This window comes from Callithrix jacchus, chromosome 15 (assembly GCF_049354715.1).
Source record: "Callithrix jacchus isolate 240 chromosome 15, calJac240_pri, whole genome shotgun sequence".
In the NCBI taxonomy this organism is placed as follows: domain Eukaryota; kingdom Metazoa; phylum Chordata; class Mammalia; order Primates; family Cebidae; genus Callithrix; species Callithrix jacchus.
In genome coordinates this window covers 81,576,113-81,596,417 of record NC_133516.1, presented here as the reverse complement: position 1 = coordinate 81,596,417, position 20,305 = coordinate 81,576,113, and the positions used below count along the sequence as shown (strand labels likewise).

The 20,305-nt window shown below is 38.7% G+C and overlaps 1 protein-coding gene across 19 annotated transcripts in view; it reads left to right on the top strand.

Moving 5' to 3' along the window:
- LOC100402421 (DNA polymerase theta) overlaps positions 1-20,305 on the top strand; it is a 126,241-nt gene that overhangs the window by 13,601 nt on the left and 92,335 nt on the right. For all 19 annotated transcript variants that reach the window (XR_013527600.1, XR_013527601.1, XM_078352042.1 and 16 more), the window contains 6 exons: positions 375-531; positions 2,601-2,709; positions 5,905-6,124; positions 9,152-9,299; positions 12,284-12,430; positions 14,434-14,646. Coding sequence is in view for 16 of the 19 variants with exons in the window: in XM_078352042.1 (XP_078208168.1) it covers positions 375-531; positions 2,601-2,709; positions 5,905-6,124; positions 9,152-9,299; positions 12,284-12,430; positions 14,434-14,646 (994 nt within the window). In the remaining 3 variants the exon portion in view is untranslated. The remainder of the gene's footprint in view (positions 1-374; positions 532-2,600; positions 2,710-5,904; positions 6,125-9,151; positions 9,300-12,283; positions 12,431-14,433; positions 14,647-20,305) is intronic.

Sequence of the window (20,305 nt, the reverse complement as noted above, 5' to 3'; positions counted from 1 at the left end):
AAATTTATTTCTTCAAGTGTTACAGCTAGTTTCTTGCTGTTTATTAGATTAAAAATGTTAGTGCTTAAGGTAGTTTTTCTCCCATTTTAATTCCTATAAATAGCTCTTAGAACTTTTTAGATTATTATGCTTTCATTAAAATAGTATAATTTTATTTCACTCTTAACAGAAATCTAAGTTTTGCCAGTTCTAAACTTTATATTTTTAGCATATGATTCTAAAAAGAACCAGTGTGTCTTGGCCAGAAACAACGGATGACAGTAATCTAATAGATGTCTTTAGATACTTATGTCTGTGTTCTGGGATAGAACCTGTCTATACCTCTTGAATTTCAAGTTTTTTTCACCTGTATTGTTTCTTTTTACTCAATTCAGAGTCTGTTTCAGGAAGTAGGAATAAAAGTAGACGGTTATATGGGCAGCACCTCTCCAGCAAGGCATTTCTCTTCCTTGGATGTTGCAGTCTGCACAATTGAAAGAGCCAATGGTCTGATCAATCGCCTCATAGAGGAAAATAAGATGGATCTGTTAGGTAAGAAAGTTCGAAAAGAAGTAAATACTTTCTGTTGCTTTTCTTGATGGGATGAAGGGGAGCTCTTGTGATTTCTGTAGGTCCTGTTTGTTTTTCTATTGTCTATCATCTACTTCTAAAGGTGAGAATTGGCATCTGTAATGATAGGAACTCTGTGTTTATAAGTTTTGTGTCCTGCTGCTGTTATTGACTCCACTGCGTTGCATGTTTGTACTTTACAAAACGTAAAGGATATCCTTGAGCCCTCGATAATTTCTTCTTGCTTCTTTCTTATCTAAACCTTACCAGGAATAGAAGGAAGCCTGCTGGGCCAGATCTGTCATTTTTGCAGTTAGTGTACATGTGTTTTTGTTCCTATATTCTGGTGCTATGATGTCTATTTTGGGCTTGGACCCAGAGGCTACCATTTAGCATGGAAGTGGTAGGGACCTGCTGAAACTGATACTGTACTTGAGCTTGGGGTTCTGGGAAGATTTTCTATCTGAATGCATGTTTTGCCATTATGGAAAGGCCATTATGTAGAGGTAGCAACAGCAGTAAAAGGATTGCAGCTGCAGAAGTAGCAAGAATATCAGCTATTTATTGAGAGCCCGGTGAACTTAAAAATACCATGGTAAAGTTATGGTAAGGTAGGGGTGGAGGGTGGAAATCAAAGATGAATAAGACATGGGCTATGCTTTATAAAGCTTGGAGAGAAAAATTGCAATTGATTTGTATCTGAATTGTCTTATCACTTGTGACTCCATTGGACTTTAAATATTTTGAGAGTTGCAATAGACCCCTAGTAAGTGCTATTTCCAATGTACCCAGCACAGTGCCTGGTACATGGTAGGCAGAATAGTTTTTTTTATTTTTTATTTTTTGGTGAAGAAATGAGTAAGCATTGAAATAACTTCTCAGACAGTACAATTTTGCAGATAGCTTACTGATAGGAAAAAGAACATCATTATGTGTTATTAGGAAGTTTTCTATTGTCTCCTCAAATTTCTTTTCACCAGAAAGTTGTCTTTTGGTGGGGAGAATTTGGGGTGGGGGAACACCAGTACATGTGGAAGCTATGTTCTTATGAAAATGTTCAAAGAAAGTGTTGGTTGATATTGAATTTTCATAATTCTTAAGATTATTCCAGGTATATACATTGGTTAAATTCTTCAAGTAGTGAAGGACATTGTAATCATATTTCTGTTTTGCAGTAGGGTGACTCACTAGCCTACCATATTAAAAAAAATCTTAAAATTATCTTTTTATTCTGGACCCTATTCTGTTTTTCCTAAGCTGCTTTCTAACATGGGTACGTCTGTTTTCCCACTGAAAACACTGACTAACTGCCATAGATGTCTTTGATATGTCATTGTATGTTTATTTCAGTGAAGTTGGCAATTGAGAAGAGTAGTAAGAGGCAGTTTTCCCTGGGTTTGTTTAGCCCCGAGTAAGCTAATAATTGATTTTAGATCCGGAATACCTTGTCGTAGGACTGCCTGTAATACCTGAAACATCTTGGAAAAGAATTGCCCATTGTGAGGAATCTGATTTTTCCTTTATGGTTTGAAGTTTGCATCACTTGCAATATATTATAATGACAGCTACATACTGTGCAGTATAAGATAACGAATCTTTTAAATTTCTTCTTGGCATACTCATAAAAAGAATGAAATCATGTCCTTTGTAGCAAAGCAGTATAGATGCAGCTGGAGCCATTATCCTAAGCCAATTAACACAGGAACAGAAAACCATGTACTACATGTTCTCACTTGTAAGTGGGAACTAAACTTTGAGTATTCATGGACATAAAGATGGCAACAACAGAAACTGGGGACTACTAGAGGGGAACAAAGGTTGAAAAACTAAGTAATAATAGGATACTATTGCTAAGTACCTGGGTGATGGGATCACTGGTACTCCCAACCTTAGCATTACACAAAATACACAAGTAACAAACCTGCACGTGTACCCCTGAATCTAAATTAAAAGTTGATATAAAGGAAATAAAATAGAGTGAAATAAAAGTTGGAAAAAATTACGTGGATGTGAGATTCTGTAAAAACCTAGTATCTGGAAAATCTTTTTAGGAATGGTTGTTGTGGATGAATTACATATGCTGGGAGACTCTCACCGAGGGTATCTGCTGGAACTTTTGCTGACCAAAATTTGCTATATTTCTCGGAAAACAGCGTCTTCGTGAGTACTTGAAACAACTAAGTTCTTGAGATTTCAAATCACGTTGAGAAAGTGTCTGAAAAAGTACCTGAGTTAAATAAATTAAAGGAGTGTTATATTTTTTCACATTGAGAAAAACTCATGTAAAGTAGTTTATTTTTGTTCCAGAAGAAGTCAGTCCAGGCATGGTGGCTCCCACCTGTAATCCCAGCACTTTAGAAGGCTGAGGTGGGCAGATCACTTGAGCCCAAGTTCCAGACCAGCTTGGGCAACACAGTGAGACCCCATTTCTATAAATAATAAAAAAATTAGCTGGGCATCGTGGCACATACCTGTAGTCCCAGCTTTTCAGGAGACTGAGGCAGGAGGATTGCTTGAGCCCAAGAGTTTCAGGCTGCAATGAGCTATGATTGTGCCACTTTACTCTAGCCTGGGCAACAGGGCAAGACTATGTCTCTAACAACCACAGGAAAAGTATTTCAGATTAAAACTGATTTTAGATTACTTTGTAAACATTCTTAATTTTCTGACTTTCACCCTTTCAGTATATATGTTTTTGTTACAGATTTCTAGAAATCCAGGTTCTGTATTTGTCATTTGTATATATAATTTAAGTAGTCAGGCTAATTTTGAAAAATAGTATTTTTTTAGCCCTCACTTCTCAGAGGTAACTACCTTTCAACTCTTCTAGTTTTTTTAAAAATGTTTACAGCAGCATCTCTAACTGTTGCTACTTAATTTTTTAATTTTGCACTTTATATACTGACTTTTACTATGAAAGATGAAGATCTCGCTTTCTTTTAATTTCTTTACTCACCGCTACTCAATCTTTTCCCCCTTCTCTGCAGTCTCCTTATTCTCTCATCATCTTCCCACTCTTCAAATAGAGTTAGGTTATAATTTTGCTTAGATCATTACTCAGTGTTACACTATTGTGACTGTATAAATAACATTAGTAACTGGACTATAGCATAATATGATTACTTTTGCTTTTCTAAACAACTTGTTGTTTTCTCTGAAATTAATAACTGTCTTTTTTGTTTGATGGCTTGGTTTTCCATATACTTAGAGCTAATATATTCCTAGCCTATTCCCTAGTTGTGTATTCTACCACATTTGCTATTCTTCCAGTCATCTTCTGGAAGATTTTCCTAAAGCCCTTCAAGTTGTTCCAGTCTAGATAAGTGGCTAATCTGTATATGTGCTACATAGCAATCATCTTGGGATTCCCTTCCCCTATCCATTTTTTGACCACATGTCTGTTAATTTACCTTCTCATTTTGGTGGGAAAATCTTCCAGGAACTTCTACTTTATTTCAGTAAACACACATAGGTATAAAGTTTTTGAGAACTTGCGTGTCTGAAAATACCTCGTAATTATTATTTTTTTAATTTTTGAGACAAATTTTGCTCTTTTCCCCTTTTTTTTTTAATTTAATTTTTTTCCCCACTTTCGCCCAGGCTGGAGTGAAGTGGAGCAATCTCGGCTCACTGAAACCTCCCCTCCTGGGTTCAAGCGATTCTCCTGCCTCAGCCTCCCGAGTAGCTGGGATTATAGGTACCTGCCACCACATCCAGCTAATTTTTGTATTTTTAGTAGAGATGGGGTTTCACCATGTTGGCCAGGCTGGTCTCAAATTCCTGACCTCAGATGATCCATCCGTCTTGGCCTCCCAAAGTGCTAGGATTACCAGTGTGAGCCACTGTGCCCGGCCTCCATAATTATTTCACGGACTGTCCAGGTCTAAGAGTCAAAACTGGAAGTACTTTTCCTTCAGCCTCAGTGCTGTGAAATTTAATACTGATGTGTGTTGGTCTATTTGTAGTCGTTGTGCTGGGTACTCAATAGGTTCTTTTCAGTTAAGGGCGAATTGAACACATCTCTCTTGTGATGGAACAAGCAGATAACTGTCTCCATCTTAAATCACTTGGGACATAGAAATTATGATTAATCAGCACATTTGACCTAATGGATACACATTGAACATTTACCTCAAAACAGCAGAGTACATGTTCATTTCAGTTACACATGAAACATTTATCAAAAAATTTTCCATTTGCTGGACCGTAAAGCAAGTCTTAACATATTCTAGTGGATTCCTATCATTTGTTTTCTAACAACAGTAAATTTAACTATAAGAAAAGCATAACTAGAAAATGTCTACGTGACTGGAAATAAACACATTTTTGATACATTTTTAGGTCAAAAAGTAATCACAACAGAAATTAGAAAATAGATTGAACTGAAAGTATAATAAAAATGTCTCAACAAAACTCGTGAAGGGTAGCAAAAGTTTTTTTTTAAAGGAAATTAATAGCATAAAATGTTCATATTATTAAGGAAGAGAGACTGAGAATCAATTATTTAATTGTCCATCCCAAATAACTTAGAAAAAAGGCCAAGCATGGTGGCTCATGCCTGTAATCCCAGCACTTGGGGAGGACAAGGCCAGCAGATCTCTTGAGGCCAGGAGTTGATGAGCCTGGCCAACATAGCAAAACCCTTTCCCTATTAAAAATACAAAGTTTGTCTGCGCATGGTGACGTATCCCTACAATCTCAGCTACTCAGGTGGCATAAGAATCACCTGAACCCTGGAGGTGGAGGTTACCGTGAGCCGAGATCATGCCTCATTGCACTCCAGCCTGGGTGACAGAGCTAGACCCTGTCTCAAAAAAAAAAAGGTAAAATAATGCAATAGAAAGCTTGATAAAATGATACAAACAGAGCAAAAATGAAAAAAGAAAGTCACTATCCAGACATTTAAAAATTCTACAAATGAACAAGAAAAACACAACCTACTGTATCAGTGGACAAAAAGCAGGCTGTTGAAACAGGGTATCCACATGGTTCATCCACATGAAGTGATGCTTAGTCTCATCGGCTCTCAGGGAACTGTGAATTACTTCTTCAAAGAAATACTACCACATACTCTCTATAACTGCTGGCATTAAAAAGATTGACAATACCAAGTGGTGATAAGATTGTAGAAAAACAGAAAACACATAGATTGTGGAGATGTTACTTTAGAAAACAATGTGGCATTATCTATTAAAATAGGAGAAATCTGTGACTCAGTAGTTTTATTCTTAGGTATATATCCTAAAAAAACGTATGTATATGTGTACCAAAGGACATAACCAAGGATATTGTCAGCAACATTAATTGTTAACTTAGTGTATATCTTTTAATATTCTTTTCATTTGTTTTTGACAGTCAGGCAGATTTAGCCAGTTCTCTGTCTAATGCTGTGCAAATTGTTGGCATGAGTGCTACCCTTCCTAATTTGGAGGTTGTGGCTTCCTGGTTGAATGCCGAACTCTACCATACGGACTTTCGTCCTGTACCGCTTTTGGAGTCAGTAAAAGTTGGAAATTCCATATATGACTCTTCAGTGAAACTTGTGAGGGAATTTCAACCCATGCTACAAGTGAAGGTAAATCTATTTATTTATATCACTACTATTAGTATCTGTGTGTTTGATTTCATTTTCTAGCAAATTGTTAACAATTTCTGAATTATGTAATTAGGAGTTACATATTCATTAGGATTAATATTAAGCTAATTGTTTTTGTCTTAAAGAATTGGTGGTAAACTGGGCGTGGTGGCTGATGTCTGTAATCCCAACACCTTGGGTGGTTGAGGCAGGTGTATCACTTGAGGTCAGGGGTTCGAGACCATTCTGGCCAACATGGTGACACCCTGTCTCTACTAAAAATATAAAAATTAGCTGGGCGTGGCTGTAGGCATCTGTAATCCCAGCTTCTTGGGAGGCTGAGGCAGGAGAATTGCTTGAACATAGGAGGCAGAGGCTGCAGTAAGCTGAGATCATGTCACTGCACTCCAGCCCCGGCAACAGAGTGAGACTCCGTCTGGAAAAAAAGAAAAATATGGGTGGTGGTGGTAAGAGAGGAAATGTAGTTGTACCTTTAATTTAAATAAATAAATGTTTCCTGATATATAATAAAAACATTTTTAAAAAATAACTGATTTTGTAGCTTTTTCTTTTTACTAGGAAAATATTTTCTTATGGTTTAGTTTATACTAACTGCTAGTGTGGAAGATCAACTTTTTGTTAAATGGTAGGTATAATAGTGGAGTGAAAAGAATATTATTTTTTACAGTCTGATACATCTACCTCTGATGGAGATAGTTGATATGGCTGTGATACTGGTTAAATCACAAAACCTATGTGAATCTCATATCTTCACCTGTAGAGTAGGATATTATAATACTTATTTTGAATATTGTGAGAATTAAATGTGATTTTGAAAAGTTATCTGGCATCTAGAAAATGCTTGGTAAATAAGTACCCTCCCATAGTCCCAAATACACTTCAATTCTGAGGTTAAAGAACTGACTCATTTACATTGGTGGAGTGAGGCATCTGCTGTTTTTATGCAGAGTTGTGCCTCTGAGTACTGAAACACTAAGGGTCATTTTAGAACTGGGAATGGGAATGTGTTTCACTAACTTCCTAGGTACGCATTTGTAGCTTCTGCTTGCTTGCTGTTGAATCTTACTTGCTTTGCTCTGTGCCTCGTATTTCACCTGGCTATGCCTTGGTTTCTTCAATACATTTATGTGTGAACACATTCATTTACTCTTCTGTTAATTTTTTTCTTCTTTTACCATGTCTGTGCCTCTGTACTTTTGAACCACTTACACTTCTTACCTGGATTATTGAAACATTTCCTAATTGTTCTCTCTGCTTCTGACCTTGTCCCTTTCATTGTATGCTTACATCAGGAGCTAGTGATCTATTTAAATTGAGCATCAGATTGTGTTATCCTTCTTCTCAGAAACTTGAAATGGCTTTCTGTTTCGTTTAGAATAAAAGCCAGCGTCTTCATAGTAGTCTGTGAGGCCCTAGGTGATCTACACCCCCCACCCCTCTTAGTGCTCTGACGCTATCTACTATGGTCCCTGTCGCTTCCTTCACACTGGCCTCTTCGCTGTTTTTTTTCAATATTCCAAGAATTTCCTACCTCAGATTCTCTTTTTAGAATGCTTTCCCCTTAGGGTCATGAGTGTGGTTTACCCTTTCCCCTTTAGACTTTTACTGAAATGTCACTGTCTCAGACCTTCCCTAGCCACCTTGTCTAAATTATAGTGCTCTCCCTTACACGATCTCTATTTCTTTTCCCTTAGCACTTTTCGAAGCCAGACATACTATGTGTTTTACTTACCTTGTTTTTGTTATTATCTGTCTCTTCCTACTGGAGTAGAAACATTATGAGGTTGGAACTTTTTTTGTGCTTTGTTGGCTGCTCCATCCCCAGTACCTAAATCAGTATTTGACATATAGTAAATATTTGTTTAATGAGTGAGTAGATGGATTAATTAATCTGGTTATTAATAAATACATTGACATACTTCCAGTATGGATAATTTGCAGAGGCACCCCTCCTTTTTTTTTTTTTTTTTTTTTTTTTTTTTTTGAGATGAGTGTTGCTCTGTCACCCAGGCTTGAGTGCAATGGCACAATCTCCGCTCGCTACAGCCTCCATCTCCTGGGTTCAAGTGATTCTCCTGCCTCCGTCTGCCAGGCAGCTTGGGTTACAGGTGTGCGCCACCATTCCCAGCTAATTTTTTGTATTTTTAGTAGAGACGGGGTTTTACTATGTTGGCCAGGCTGGTCTCGAACCCCTGACCTCGTGATCTGCCTACCTTGGCCTCCCAAAGTGCTGGGATTACAGACGTGAGACACTGCACCTGGCAAAACTCTTTTAATAGTATATGTTATCGTGTTTTATATTTAGTAGATTGTCTTCGACTTTGATGGGGCTATATCCTGATAAACTTATTGTAAGTTGAACATGTATTTAATACATCTAATTTACTGAATGTCCCACCTTACTGTGATGTATTTAATACATCTAATTTACTGAATAGCCAACCTTAATGTGCTCAGAACATTTACGTTAGCCTATAGTTTGGCAAAATCATCTAGCACAAAGCCTGTCTTATAATAAAGTGTTTAATATCTCATAATTTAATGAATACTGTGCTGAGAGTGAAAAATAGAAGAGTTGTATAAGCACTCAAAGTATGGTTTCTATTGAATGCATACTGCTTTTGCACCATTGTAAAATTTTTAAAATGGTAAAAGTCCAACCATTGTGAGTTGGGACATCTGTAGTTTAATGTGTCTCTTGGTGAGACTAGAAACCCCTGGACTACTAGGATCTTGACTTTCTTTTTACTGAGTTTTGTATCCCCATTGCCTGAGGGTTGGAGCTCAATAAATATTAGTTGAATGAATAGAAAGTGTTTCTTTCCCTTGCATCATAAAGAGTTCATTTTTTTTCTTCTTTTTTCTTTTGTTATTGACTTTGCAACTGATTTTTGTTATGCCTTCTAGAAGAAACAGCTTCCCCAGAAAGGAAAATGAGTGCTTTTAAAGTGTTGTGAGAATCTGTTGACAGTACCACTAAAATGGTTATTTATCTTTCCTTTTTAGGGAGATGAGGACCATGTTGTTAGTTTATGTTATGAGACAATTCGTGATAACCATTCAGTATTACTTTTTTGTCCATCGAAGAAATGGTGTGAGAAGCTGGCAGATATCATTGCTCGAGAGTTTTATAATCTACATCATCAAGCTGAGGGTGAGTTATGGATGGAAAGGAAAGCCTTCATGCTTAGTACATTTACTTGAAAGTAATGGTAGTGATTATGTTAGCAAAACCATGGCTCTTGTTCATCATTGCTACTGCCTGCCCACTAGGTGGTACTCTTTTTACCAAACTGTGCTTTTGAGATTTTTATTTTTTTAGTTATTTTTTATTATTATACTTTAAGTTCTGGGGTACATGTGCAGAATGTGCACATTTGTTACATAGGTATACATGTGCCATGGTGGTTTGCTGCATCCATCCCCTCATCATCTACATTAGATATTTCTCCTGTTATCCTTTCCCAATTCCCCCACCCTCTGCTATCCCTTCTAATCCCCCTAGCCCCTGACAGGCCCCAGTGTGTGATGTTCCTCTCCCTGTGTCCATGTGTTCTCATTGTTCAGCACTCACTTATGAGTGAGAACATGCGGTGTTTGGTTTTCTGTTTTTATGTCAGTTTGCTGAGAATGATGGTTTCCAGCTTCATCCATGTCCCTGCAAAGGACCTGAACTCATCTTTTTTATGGCTGCATAGTATTCCATGGTGTATATGTGCCACATTTTCTTTATCCAGTCTATCATTGATGGGTATTTGGGTTGGTTCCAAGTCTTTGCTATTGTGGACTGGCACAATAAACATGCCTGAGCATGTGTCTTTATAATAGAATTTTTATACTCCTTTGGGTATATATCCAGTAATGAGATTACTGGGTCAAATGGTATTTCTATTTCTAGGTCCTTGAGGAATCGCCACACTGTCTTCCAAAATGGTTGAACTAATTACACTCTGACCAACAGTGTAAAAGCTTTCCTCTTTCTCCACATCCTGTCCAGCATCTACTGTCTCCTGATTTTTTAATGATCGCCATTCTAACTGGCATGAGATGGTATCTCAGTGTGGTTTTGATTTGTATTTCTCTAATGACAAGTGACAATGAGCTTTTTTTCATATGTTTGTTGGCTGCATAAATGTCTTCTTTTGAGCAGTGTCTCTTCATATCCTTCACCACTTTTTGATGGGGTTTTTTTTTTTTTTCCTTATAAATTTAAGTTCTTTATAGATTCTGGTTAGTACCCCTTTGTCAGATGGGTAGATTCTAATCATATTCCATCCTTAGTATAGACTATGTATACACACATACACGCTTAGACTAATCAACTTTAGATTTTTAGAATACTGTATATATACTAAAGTTCTTTACCCAGGATCCATGAACTTTGAGAGTTTGATCTTTGGGGCCCTTAAATTGTATGCAAAACTTCACATGTAGACATTTCTTTGGGGAAAATAACCATATCTTTATATTTCCAAAGGAATGTGTAACTGAAAAGAATCACACACACAGTCCTGGCATGGTGGCTCATGCCTGTAATCCCAGCACTTTGGGAGGTGGGCAGATCACGAGGTCAGGAGTTTGAGACCAGCCTGCCCAACATATCCTAGATGGTGGAGACACTGCTATATACACACACACAAAATTTACATTGTATATAACTTATGATGCATACTAAAAAAAATAAACACCTGTGTAATCACCACTTAATTTAAAACTAGAACCCCAGCCCTATTGATTTTTTAAATAAAATTGAAAATGAGCCAGATAAGTGTATATTCTATACAGTTTTTCATTTACTCATGTTTTTGTTTGTCATATATATTTATATATATTTCTATTATTTTCCACTGACACATAATTCTAAAACATGCATTTATTTATATTCTTTTGTTCTCTTTTTGGGACAGGGTATAGCTTTGTTGTCCAGGATGGGATGCAGTGGCACAATCTCAGCTCACTGCAATCTCTAACCTCATGGGCTCAAGTGATCCTCCCACATCAGCCTCCTGAGTAGCTGGGACTATAGGTGCATGCCACCGTGCCTGGCTAATTTGTTTGTATATGTTTTTAGAGATGGGATTTTGCCCACATTTCCCAGGCTGGTCTCAAACTCCTGAATTCAAGGATCTGCCCACTTTGGCCTCCCAAAGTGCTGGGATTACAGGTATGAGCCACCATGCCCAGCCATATATTTACTTTTTATGAAAACTTTTACAAGTTCAAAAATTCAGAAGTCTGGGAAGTTTTTAAACACAACATATAAGCATGTAAAGCTTTTACTACATTTAAGAAAGTTAAGGCTGGGTGGTGGCTCATGCCCATAATCTCAGCACTTTGGGAGGCCACGGTGGGAAGATTGCTTAAGTCCAGGAGTTTTAGACCAGCCTGGGTAACATAAGGAGACCGTACCTCTACAAGTAGAAAAAAAAAATACTAGCTGGGCATAGTGACATGTGCGTCTGGTCCTAGCTAACCAGGAGACTGAGGTGGGAGGATTGCTTGAGCCCAGGAAGTCGAGGTTACTGTGAGCCGTGATTGTGCCATTGTACACACATACAATTCTGCCTGGGTAACAGAGTGAGACCCTGTCTCAAAACAATGTTAAGTTCTTACTGGTGGAGAAGTTTACATATAGGGACAAAAAGCAGAGGGTAGTATTTAATTAACTACCAGATTAGTGCCGAAGAGGCTAGAATAATTTCACAGAGAAGTAGGCTTTTTTGTGACAGGATTGGTGAAACCCCCTGATGCTGATACTGCTGGTTGGTGGTATACACCTTGAACAAGGGTTTTGATTTTGGGGCTTCTAGTGGTAATCAGTATCCATGATATTGTACTTCCTTCAGCAGTTTCCTTTGATTTCCCGCCTGTCGGCTTGGTCTAGACTTCAGTGCACATTAGAATTGCCTGGGGAGATTTAAAAATTCTTCATGCCCCAGTCACATCCCACACCAATTACATAACAATGTCCAGGATTAAGAACCAGGCATCAGTATTTTTACAAGATCTCCAGGGGATTACAGTGTGCAGCAGTTTCAAAACCATTTCCCTGTTTTTAAGCTCTAGTATGATTTAGACAGATACCACTTAAAGAGGCTGAGCTAGAAGTGCACAGTGTTGATAATTTTTTTGTGACAGGATTGGTGAAATCCTCAGAATTCCCACCAGTCATTCTGGAACAAAAAGACCTCCTGGAAGTGATGGATCAGTTAAGATGTTTGCCTTCAGGACTGGACTCTGTATTACAGAAAACTGTACCATGGGGAGTAGCATTTCATCATGCAGGTATTTCATGTTTATAATCTGTTATTCAGAAACCTCCAAAATTCTTCATACTGTCTTAACTTTTACATTTGTGTACATTTATTTCTTGTTAAACACACTTAATATAGTTAGATTTCTTTTTAAGAAATTGTGCCAGGCTGTGGCACCACTGCACTCCAGCCTGGGCGACAGGGTGAGACTACGTCTCAAAAACAAAAAAAAAGTAATTGTGTGGGCTGGGCATAGTGGCTCATGCCTGTAATGCCAGCACTTTGGGAGGCCAAAGCAAGTTGGTCACCTGAAGTCAGGAGTTCAAGACCAGCCTGGCCAACATGGCGAAACCCTGTATCTACTAAAAATAGAAAAATTAGCCAGGTGTTGTGGCTGGCACCTGTAATTCTAGCTCCTCCAGAGGCTGAGGCAGGAAGAATTGCTTGAACCTGGGAGGCAGACGTTGCAGTGAGTTGAGATCATGCCACTGCACTCCAACCTCAGGGATAGAGTGAAATTGTATGATAGATTAAACAAGAGTAAAGCAAACATGTTTTGGTTTACTTATTTGTATATAGTAGTCTCCCCTTGTCCACTGAAGACCCCCAGTCGATATCTGAAACCATGGATAGTACCAACCCTACATATGATGTTTTTTCATAACATGTTAAAAATTTTAAGTGCATTTGAAATGTGGGTGTGTATGGAGGTACATATATTTATATAACTGGTATATAGTAGTCCTTATTTGTGAGGAATATGTTCCAAGATCCTCAGTGGATGTTTCAAACCACAGATAGTACCAAACCCTCTATATACTACATTCTTTCCTATATAGTCACATTGTATAGTGCAGGTAGTGTATATAGCATGGATACACTGAATAAAGTGATAATTCATGTCCTGGGTGGTACAGCATGCAATTTAAAACTTATAAGTTGCTTATTTCTATAATTTTCCTCTTTATATATTTGACTTTGGGTAGCTGAAACTGTGGAAAGCAAAACCACAGATGGGGGAAACTACTATATATACACACACATGAAATTTACATTGTATATAACTTATGATGCATACTAAAAAAGAGAACAACTGTGTACCCACCACTTAATTTTAAAACTAGAACCCCAGCCCTTTTAATTTTTAAATAAAATTGAAAATGAACCAGATAAGTATATATTCTGTACACTGTTTTTCAATTACTCACGTTTTTATTCACACATGTTTATGTCAGAAGTGTATCTGATCACTGTGATGCATAGGCCTGAAGATATATCAATGAATAAGGCATATCCCTAACCACAAGGAGTTCATTGTCTAGAACAGCAGTTGGCAAGTTGTAGTCCGCTGGTCAAGTCTATCCTACCATATGTTTTTGTAAATAAAGTTTTATTGGAATACATTCATGCCCATTTGTTCTGTTGCTGCTTTCATGTCATAGTGGCAGGGTCGAATAGTTACAGCAGAGACCTGCTGTTCCATAAGAACAGGAAAAGTTTGTAGACCTCTGGTCTATAAAATAAGATAGAGGTATACTAGGGGCAGCAGATTATACTCCTTTGTTGCTGCTGCTGTTGTTTTTTGAGACTGAGTCTAGCTCTATTGCCCAGGCTGGAGTACAGTGGCGTGATCTCAGCTCACTGCAACCTCCACTTCCCAGGTTCAAGTGATTATCCTGCCTTAGCCTCCTGATTAGCTGGGATTATAAGCACCCACCACCATGCCCAGCTAATTTTTTATATTTTTAGTAGAGAAGGGGTTTCACCATGTTGGCCAGGCTGGCCTCGAACTTCTGACCTCAAGTGATCCACCTGGCTCGGCGTCCCAATGTGCTGGGATTACAGACATGAGTCACCACATGCGGCCAGATTATACTCTTAAAGAGGTAGACTGTGATGACTCCTTTGTCAACAGTCATAACAATAGTTTCCAAAATCTTTAGAGGCTTGAGGCAGACTCTCAAATCCATTTGCAAATAATCAAGAATAGTATTTTCATTATATATCTGTAAATACATAAAAACCTTTTTTTAGGTCTTACTTTTGAGGAGAGGGATATCATTGAAGGAGCCTTTCGTCAAGGTCTCATTCGGGTCTTGGCAGCAACTTCTACTCTTTCTTCTGGAGTGAATTTACCTGCACGTCGTGTGATTATTCGAACTCCGATTTTTGGTGGTCGACCTCTAGATATTCTTACTTATAAGCAGATGGTTGGTCGTGCTGGCAGGAAAGGAGTAGATACCGTAGGTAAGTGAGTTTGAATTTCATTGTAGCAGCATTGCTAAAGGACAGTGTCTACTTGGAATTTGGTGCCTGGCAACCTGTTTCTCATCATGCTGTATTTCTTTATTATCCAATGCACTAATGTCGTCATTTTGGATTCACTTAATATTTACAGTGAGTATGAGTTATAATTTTCATATATCATCAACTGTTGATTTTCTACAAGTTAAATTAAGATTTTCTTTTGTATTCTGTACAATAAAATGATTTAGTATTATGTAAATCAAGATGACTTCTTATTACTTAGCTGGAAGATGATTTTTAATTTCCAAGTATAGTCTATTCTTTAGCAGTAATTAATTTTCACAGATGTTAGTTCAACATAGGTGACTAGTCTTAGAAATCAGACAAGGATGCTGGGAAGCACCCTCACACTTTGGGAGTAGGAACTTGGCATCCATCTTTTTTCTCTAAATTGGTACTGGCTCTGAAAAAACACCTTTTCATTTTCTTACCTGGTACCAGCAAGTTACGGTATTATTGCTGGAAATCCAAACAAGAGTTTTATCTTAAGCAATGAGGAAGAGGTTTGTTTGAATTAAATGTCAAAACGGCAGCAAATTTTATTTCTAATATGCTGTATCATTATATGTATAACTAAATCATTATCAGCCATCTAACATCAAAGATCTTTGGGAGGAACATTCCCTGTCACTTCATTTTTCTACTCCAGGACATAATTGACTCCAGTATTAGGTATATCAGAGAAAAAAAAAACAGGCAAACAGTTTTGTGGCTATTGAAGAGGAATTAGGTAATCCAGTAAATAAGGAAAGTGGATGGGAAATGGATATTCTGGGCACAGGAGACCAGATAGTACACTGAGGAAGTAACCTTTAGAATAAGCAGACTTGTCACATGAAGTCCCCACATATGTCAATTATCATTATTCGTGGATTCTATATTTGAATTTTCCCACTTAATAGAATTTCTTCAGAATCCTGAAATTAATATCTCTTGGGCTTTTGTGGGCATGTGCAGATCTGTGAAAAATTGGAGTCTTTCCAAGCACACTTTCCCTGTTCGATTGAACAAGCCCAAGCTTTGCCTTCTTGATTCAGCTCTTATACTGTGAACAAGCTTGCTTTTAATGGGCTAGTTAGTGCCACATTTTTGTGCTTTTAGCTGATGATTTTGCTGTTCACATGACCTCCCAAGCAAAGTATGAAATGCTGTCTAATGTTCCTGGTGCATTAAGGCTGTGCTGTGCCTTACAGAGAAAATATGTGATAAGCTTTCTTTAGGCATGAATTATAATGCTGTTAGCTGGAGCTCAACATAAACAACTATGTATATTAAATAAGATGTCTTTAAACAAAAACATGCATGAGACAAGGTTTTGTATTGATTAAGTGATAAAAATGTTTTTACTAGAGACTTGCAGAAAACTAATCATCTATTTTCCTTGGCAGAATAATCAATATTCTGTGTTCATGGCAGCTGTATAGAATGTGACTACCACAAATACCAAACATTGACATAATTTATCAGTAACTGGATTAATTAGAATATAAATTCACTGCTGTAACAAAAACTAATACAATAGGTGTTTAACAAGATAGAAGTTAATTTCTTTCTCATGTAACAGCAAAATTGTAAGTAATCTAGGCCTTATATGATGGCTGTAGTGTGTCAGGGACCTAGCCTTCTATTCTAACATTTTCAGCAATATAGTTTCTATCCTCAGTGTAAGTTGGCTAGTCCAGTCTCTCTCATCACACCTGCATTTCAGCCCTCAGGAAGGGGAGATGAGGAAGCAAAGAGCACGTCCTGCCTTTTAAGGCCACTCTTTCACATGGTTACATTCCCCAACTGTAAGAGAGGCTGGGAAATAACAATCTTTAGCCCAGGTGGCCGTGCACCCAACTAATACTTAAGGAAGAAGACGCTGATGGCTATTGGAACAGCCTTCAGTCTCAGCCCCAGTAATAAATGACCCATTTATAATCCCTTAAGGGCATTGGTCTGCCTATCTTTTGAGCCCCGAAAATGTTGATGATTTTTTTTTAAATCTTCTAATTTGTTAGATTTTTCCTACAACTGACATCAGAGCAGTTTATCCTGTTTCTCTCTTACTTTACCTACAAAATATGCAGATGAATGTACTTGCTTAAGAAGGGTTGGGGGAAGAGAGTGAGACTCTTCCTTCGCATTCCTATTTGCCTACCTCTGCCCATCCCCAATCCTCAGTGGACTCAAAATCTGGGGAATGGAGTATAAGTTCATTTTACAGAGATATTGTCTCAGAGACAGAGGGTCTTTTAGTTAATGTAGAAGACAAGGAGAAATAAGATAAATAAGATAAGATCTTATTTGCTTTGCTATGTTCTTAGCTTGTGTTTATTATGGGAAAGAACAATTGTAAAGTCAGTGTCCTGGGCTAATTATCAAGTCTTAAATCACAACATTCAAGCAGAACTAAAATATATTGTAATTAGTTCATTTCTGAGGTCTTGAAGACTTCCAAGCTTTTGACCTTACATATCATTGTATTTCAGGATGCCATATGACTTGTTCATAACTTCAAGCTACTGAGGAATGTAGGAATATAGTGTTTTATAGTGACTATGGAGATTTAAATACTTGGTCATGCTTTTTGTATTGTGTAGCATCATTGTAAATTCTGTGCCCTTTATAAGTGATATTAATATTTCCTGGACGGCACATGGTGTTTTATTTAGATGACACTTCAGTCTTCCCATAGACTACTTAGAAGCTTCCAGTGTAGGATGATGGTACTTTGTGCCAGAATAACAATTTGCAAGTTGAGCAGTCAGTAATAAATTCTTTGATTCTAAATAATTTCAACTCCCTCTTGTGATGTGGATGAGACCTCCCAGACAGGTGGTTGCAGGAAGCTGTAAGTATATACTGACGTTCATTTGGACATTTCATAAACCTTGCCCGTTCAGAAAAAACTTAGTTCATTTTGTTGAAGAATCAAAGCCTGGAAGACCTTTAAGCAGCCCAAAGTGGCTTGTTGTATTGCTGCTAATGCTAGTTGATTCATTTTCTAGGTAACTTATATGTCTGTGTGTGTTTTTCTTAAGCTGGGCTGTTTTGTAACCATTGCAAGAGCCAGGTGTTACATTCATGTGATATTTTTAAAATGGGATATTGACAAAGTATAATTGTATATATGAGGTACAGAGTGATGCTATATGTATACAATGCAGAATGATGGAATTAAGTCAATTAACATATCACCCCCAAATTCTTACCATTTATTCTTCCTAACTGAAGCACTGTACTCTTTGACCATTCCTGTCCTCCAGCTCCCTAGTCTCTCTTTCTTCTGCCTGATTGAGCTCTACTAAAGCTTTGATTGCATTTTTCAATTCAGTCATTGTATTCTTCATCTCTAGGATTTCTCTTTTGTTTTTATTGTTTCTATTTCTTTGTCAAACTTCTTATTGTGTATTGTTTTCCAAATTTTATTTAATTTTTTGTCCATATATCCTTGTAGTTCACTGGACTTTTTAAAGAGAATTATTCTGGATTTTTTCTCATTTCACAGATCTTAATTTCTTTAGGTTCATTGTTGGAGCTTTGTTAGTTTCTTTCGAAGATATCTTGGTTTCCTGGTTCTCTGTAATCTGTGTTCTGGTGTTGGTATCTACACATTTGAGGGGACAGCTACCTCTTTGGCTTTTATAGGTGTTCTTTGGCAGGGATAGAACTTCACTTGTCTAGCCTTTGATTCTGAATAGGCCAACTGGTAGCAGCTCTGAAGAGGCAAAGCTTGCCTTTGGGTTCTGTAGATAGTTGGGCTGCTGCCTTTGCTCTGGGTTTGGGTGGGACTGCTGCCTGGGCCCTGCTATCAGGTGAACCCACTAGCTGACCTCTGCAATCAGGCAGAGTTGCTGGGCCACAGGGTGTATTCCTTGGCCAGGTGGTACCCCTGTTTGAGATCTGCACTTGGACAGTGTTGCAGGCTGGGCCCCAAATTTAAGTGGAGTTGCTGTTCTGGACCAGTGCACCAGCTGCTATGCTCAGGGGAAATGCATGATTGAGATGGTGGCTCATGCCTGTAATCCCAGAGACTTGGGAGGCTGAAATGGGAGGATTGCTTGAGCCCAGGAGTTTGAAGCTTCAGTGAGTTAGGATCATGCCACCACACTCCAATGTGAGTGACAGAGATCTCACCTCTAAAAATAAAATAATAATAAATGCACATCTGAGGTTTCCCTCCCTGCCTAGGTGGGGGCTTAGAGTGGGCTTTGAAAGCTGTTCCATCTGTGGCAGAACTAGTCCCTGCAGTTTGCAAAAATACACTATGATAGGCATCTAACACCTGGGGCAGGTCCTTGAGGCTGAGCTGAGCACTGTTTAAGATTCCAGGTTTGGCATAACTATCCCCTGTTTCTTTCCAAAATGCACTGTGATGGTCAGCTCCCTTCCTGGGCAGGGTCCTCATGAGGTTTGATGCTGGTCCTATAGGCTGGCTATCCAAAGATTCAAACCAGGTGGAATTTCCTACCACTTCTGGAAGTGATAAGCTCGGCTTTGTGGTGGGCTATGCTGTTGGCTGGTAACTCTGATTGGACACCACTGCTGGCAGGTACACAGAGCCCCCACCAAGGTCGGCATGCTGGCTGCCATGAGCTCTGCCTCCTGGCTTTGCTTCTGCCTGGTCCTAGGTGATCTAGCTGTGCTGTTACCCAGTGTGTTCTCTGTGAAATGAGACTGGAGTTGGCTTCTTGGGAAGCCTCTTGGAATGCTAGGGAAGCTATATGTTTGCCTCTGGTTCTCTTTTTCCACTGTGGAAGCTGGGAGCCCTGGAGATTGCTTTCTGTGTGGTACTATGCTGACTTGGGGGAGTGGAAGGAGTGATGCGGTCAAAGTGAGATAGTTTCTTTTATATATCTTGAAAATTTTATTTGATTTTGTAGTCCATGCAGAAGTTTGGGACTTATTCCCAAGTTTTGGGTGGGGGAGGGTTTGGTTGTTATTTGTATTTTGTTTTTTGACACGGAGTTTCGCTCTTGTTGCCCAGGTAGAGTGCATGGCACAATCTTGGCTCACTGCAGCCTCTGCCTCCCGAGTTAAGCCTCTGCCTTACTCCTGCCTTAGCCTCCCAAGTAACTGGGATTACAGGCATGTGCCACTACACCTGGTTTATTTTGTGTTTTTAGTAGAGACAGGGTTTCACCGTGTTGGTCTGGCTAGTCTCGAACTCCTGATCTCAGGTGATCTAACCACAGGTAAGCCTCCCACAGTGCTGGGATTACAGGTGTGAGCCACTGTGCCTGGCCTTTTTTTTTTTTTGAGACAGAGTTTTGCTCTTGTTGACCAGACTGGATGGAGTGCAGCAGCCCAGTCTAGGCTCACTGCAATCACTACCTCCCGGGTTTGAGCTGTTCTCCGGCCTCAGCTTCCTGAGTAGCTGGGATTACAGGTATCTGACAACATGCCCAGCTAATTTTTGTATTTTTAGTAGAGATGGGGTTTCACCATGTTGGCCAGGCTGGTCTCAAACTCCTGCTCTCAGGTGATGCACCCGCCTCGGCCTCCCACAGTGCTGGGATTACAGGCGTGAGCCACTGCGCCAGGCAGTTTTGTTTTCACAAAGGTGTTCTTGTCTGCAGATGGAAGCTAGTTCAAGCTTCTGGGGAGGCGGGTA